Below are 3,496 nucleotides of genomic sequence, written 5' to 3'. Positions count from 1 at the left end.
ACTCCATTAGGAGAGATCATGTTAGCTACAACAAATATAAAAGCATGTCAGGTAGAGGTAGCCAATTGCGCATTAGATGTAACCTTGATAATTTTAGATATGCGCGATTTTGATGTGATATTGGGCATGGATTGGTTAGCTGCTAATCATGCCAGCATAGATTGCTCCCGTAAGGAGGTCATCTTTAACCCTCCTACAGGAGCCAGTTTTAAGTTTAAAGGGGTTGGGACCATAGTCCTACCCAAAGTCATTTCCGCATTGAAGGCCAGTAGACTATTCGACCAAGGATCCTGGGGCTTTATGGCCAGTGTAGTGGACACTAGAGAGAATGAAGTCACTTTGACTTCGGAGCCAGTAGTAAAGGATTTTCCAGACGTTTTTCCAGAAGATCTTCCTGAACTGCCCCCGCAGCGAGAGGTAGATTTTGCGATTGAGTTGGAGCCAGGCACAACCCCTATTTTGAAGGCTCCCTACAGGATGGCCCCGACAGAGTTGAAGGAACTGAAGGTCCAATTGCAGGAGTTGTTGGACAAGGGTTTCATACGCCCTAGTGTGTCACCATGAGGTGCCCCTATTTTGTTTATGAAAAAGAAGGATGGATCGTTACGTCTGTGCATTGATTACAGAAAGCTGAACAAGGTGACTGTCAAGAACAAGTATCCCCTTCCCAGGATTGATGATTTATTTGACCTGTTGCAGGGAGTTACAGTATTCTCTGAGATTGATCTCCAGTCCGGATACCACCAGCTGAGAATAAAGGACAGTGACATACCCAAGACAACTTTTCGTTCGAGATATGGACATTATGAGTTCATATTGATGTCGTTCGATCTAACGAATGCACTGGCAGTGTTCATGGATTTGATGAATAGGGTGTTCAAGGAATTCCTCGACACCTTTGTGATTGTTTTTATTGATGACATCTTGATTTATTCCAAGACAGAAGTCGAGCATGAAGAGCATTTGTGGAAAGTTTTGGAGACGTTGAGGGCCAATAAGCTGTATGCTAAGTTTTCTAAATGTGAATTTTGGTTGAAGCAGGTATCCTTCCTAGGGCATGTAGTATCGAAGAAAGGTGTCTCTGTGGATCCTGCAAAGGTTGAGGCAGTTACGAGTTGGGCTCGTCCAACCACAGTTAGTGAGGTACGCAGTTTCTTGGGATTAGCAGGCTACTATAGACGATTTATAAAAGACTTCTCTCACATAGCCACCCCATTAATTCAGTTGACCCGGAAGGGAGTAGCATTGTTTGGAATAAGGCTTGTGAAAATAGTTTCCAGGACCTCAAGCAGAGGCTGGTTTCAGCCCTAGTTCTTACAGTACCGAATGGATTAGGTGGTTTTTTCATTTACAGTGATGCGTCCAAGAAGGGGTTGGGATGCATATTGATGCAGCAGGGCAGAGTAGTTGCTTACGCTTTATATCAGCTAAAGAAGCATGGACAGAATAATCCCACGCATGACTTAGAGTTAGCAGTAGTGGTTTTTGCTCTCAAGATCTGAAGACATTATTTATATGGAGAGAAGATACAGATCTTCACCGACCATAAGAGTTTGAAGTACTTTTTCACTCAGAAAGAGTTAAACATGAGGCAAAGAAGATGGTTGGAGCTGGTGAAGGATTATGACTATGAAATTTTGTACCACCCGGGAAAAGCAAATGTAGTGGCAGATTCTCTAAGCAGAAAGGTGGCCCATTCAGCAGCCCTCATTACCAGACGACTCACTTGTGTAGGGAACTGGAGAGGGCAGAGATTGTAGTGGCTCTGGGAAAGGTAACGGCACAGTTAGCACAATTATCGGTGCGACCGAGTCTAAGGCAGAAGATTATTGATGCACAGCGAGACGACCCTTATCTGGAAGAGAGAGTTCGTAGGGTGGAGTCAGGCCAGGATGGCGAATTCTCAGTTCCAGTAGAATGGCCTCCTTTATCAAGGGCGTATGTGCGTGCCAGCAGTTAGTGATATTAAAGATGATTTATTGTCAGATGCCCATAGTTCATTATTTCAATTCACCCCGGTAGCACCAAGATGTATTGGGACCTAAAACGTTACTACTGGTGGAATGATATGAAAAGAGAGGTTGCAAAGTTCGTCAGTAAGTGCTTGGTGTGCCAGTAGGTGAAAGCCTCGAGGCAGAAGCCAGCAGGCTTGTTACAGCTATTGAGTGCACCAGAATGGAAGTGGGAGCATGTGTCTATGGACTTCATCGTGGGGTTGCCTCGGACAGTCAAAGGTTTAACTGTGATATGGGTCGTGGTAGACAGACTTACGAAGTTAGCACATTACTTGGGAAGCCCACCTTTTCAGTGAATAAGTGGGCATAGATACAAATGAAGGAGGTGGTAAGATTGCATCGAGTGCCCGTGTCCATCGTGTCAGACAGAGACATTCGTTTCACGTCTAACTTCTAGAAAAGTCTCCAGGCAGCTTTGAGGACCTGGTTAGACTTTAATACAGCTTTTCACCCTTAGACTGATGGGCAGATAGAGAGATTGAATCAGATACTGGAAGACATGTTGCGTGCCTAAGCCATAGAGTTTTCAGGAAGCTGGGATGCTCACCTGCACTTAATGAAGTTTGTTTATAATAACAGCTACCAGTCTACTATTGGGATGTCACCCTTTAAGGCCCTATATGGGAAGAGTTGCAGGTCCCCTGTGTGTTGGGATGAGGTAGTAGAGAGGAAATTGTTAAGACCTGAATTGGTGCAGACCATGAATGATGCAATACAGAAGATCAAGGCTCATATGCAAATAGCTCAAAGCAGACAGAAGAGTTATGCCGATGTAAGACGTAAAGACCTGGAATTTGAAACTGATGTGAAAGTGTTCTTAAAAGTGACACCCACGAAAGGTATTATGAGGTTTTGCAGGAAGGGAAAGTTGAATCCGAGATTCATTGGACCTTTCGAGGTCCTGAAACGAGTTGGCCCCATAGCTTACCGTTTGGCATTGCCCCCAGCACTGTCTTCAGTTCATAATGTCTCAAAGTCGTCATCCATTGGGATTTAAAATCTGTTAGGAGGAGATTTTGGAGTCGAAATCTTGGGAGTGGTTGTTGATCAAGTTTCTTTGGGTAAGCTTTTGGGTATTTTGGATTTGGGTCTGAGGTTTCACAGTTATTGTTGAACTAAAATTTAATGGTTGTATTCGTATGTTAGAGCCGTTTCTTCAAACCGCTGTCATCGTTTGGTTGTCTGATTTTATCTGTGGATTTTCGATTAAGGTAAGTAATCTTACTACTGGAACTGCCCACGGGCCAGACATTAGATGTATACTAGCATGATAAATGTATGTTATGGCAGAATGTTAGCATGATAGATTGATAGTATGATCTGATCAAAGTATGTTCTAGTACGAGATCTGAATTATTTAATTATGCACATAGACACTTAATGCTAGTATGAGATGGTATGTTCTTCCATATGATTGTATTTGATCTGATGATGTTGAGGTATACATGTATGTTGTAGAACTATGATGTTGAGATATATGT

At 43.1% G+C, this 3,496-nt stretch overlaps 1 protein-coding gene across 1 annotated transcript; it reads left to right on the top strand.

The window, feature by feature from the left end:
* The first annotated feature begins 582 nt into the window (after positions 1–582).
* On the top strand, positions 583–3,012 carry LOC120077406. The gene is made up of 6 exons (XM_039031289.1): positions 583–708; positions 940–1,143; positions 1,281–1,468; positions 1,735–1,955; positions 2,120–2,315; positions 2,595–3,012. The coding sequence occupies exons 1-6, from the start codon at positions 583–585 to the stop codon at positions 3,010–3,012; spliced, it is 1,353 nt and encodes a 450-aa protein (XP_038887217.1).
* The last annotated feature ends 484 nt before the right edge of the window (positions 3,013–3,496 follow it).

Source organism: Benincasa hispida, chromosome 5, assembly GCF_009727055.1.
Source record: "Benincasa hispida cultivar B227 chromosome 5, ASM972705v1, whole genome shotgun sequence".
Lineage (NCBI taxonomy): Eukaryota > Viridiplantae > Streptophyta > Magnoliopsida > Cucurbitales > Cucurbitaceae > Benincasa > Benincasa hispida.
The sequence above is the reverse complement of the archived record's forward strand: the minus strand, read 5'-3'. Positions and strand labels throughout refer to the sequence as shown.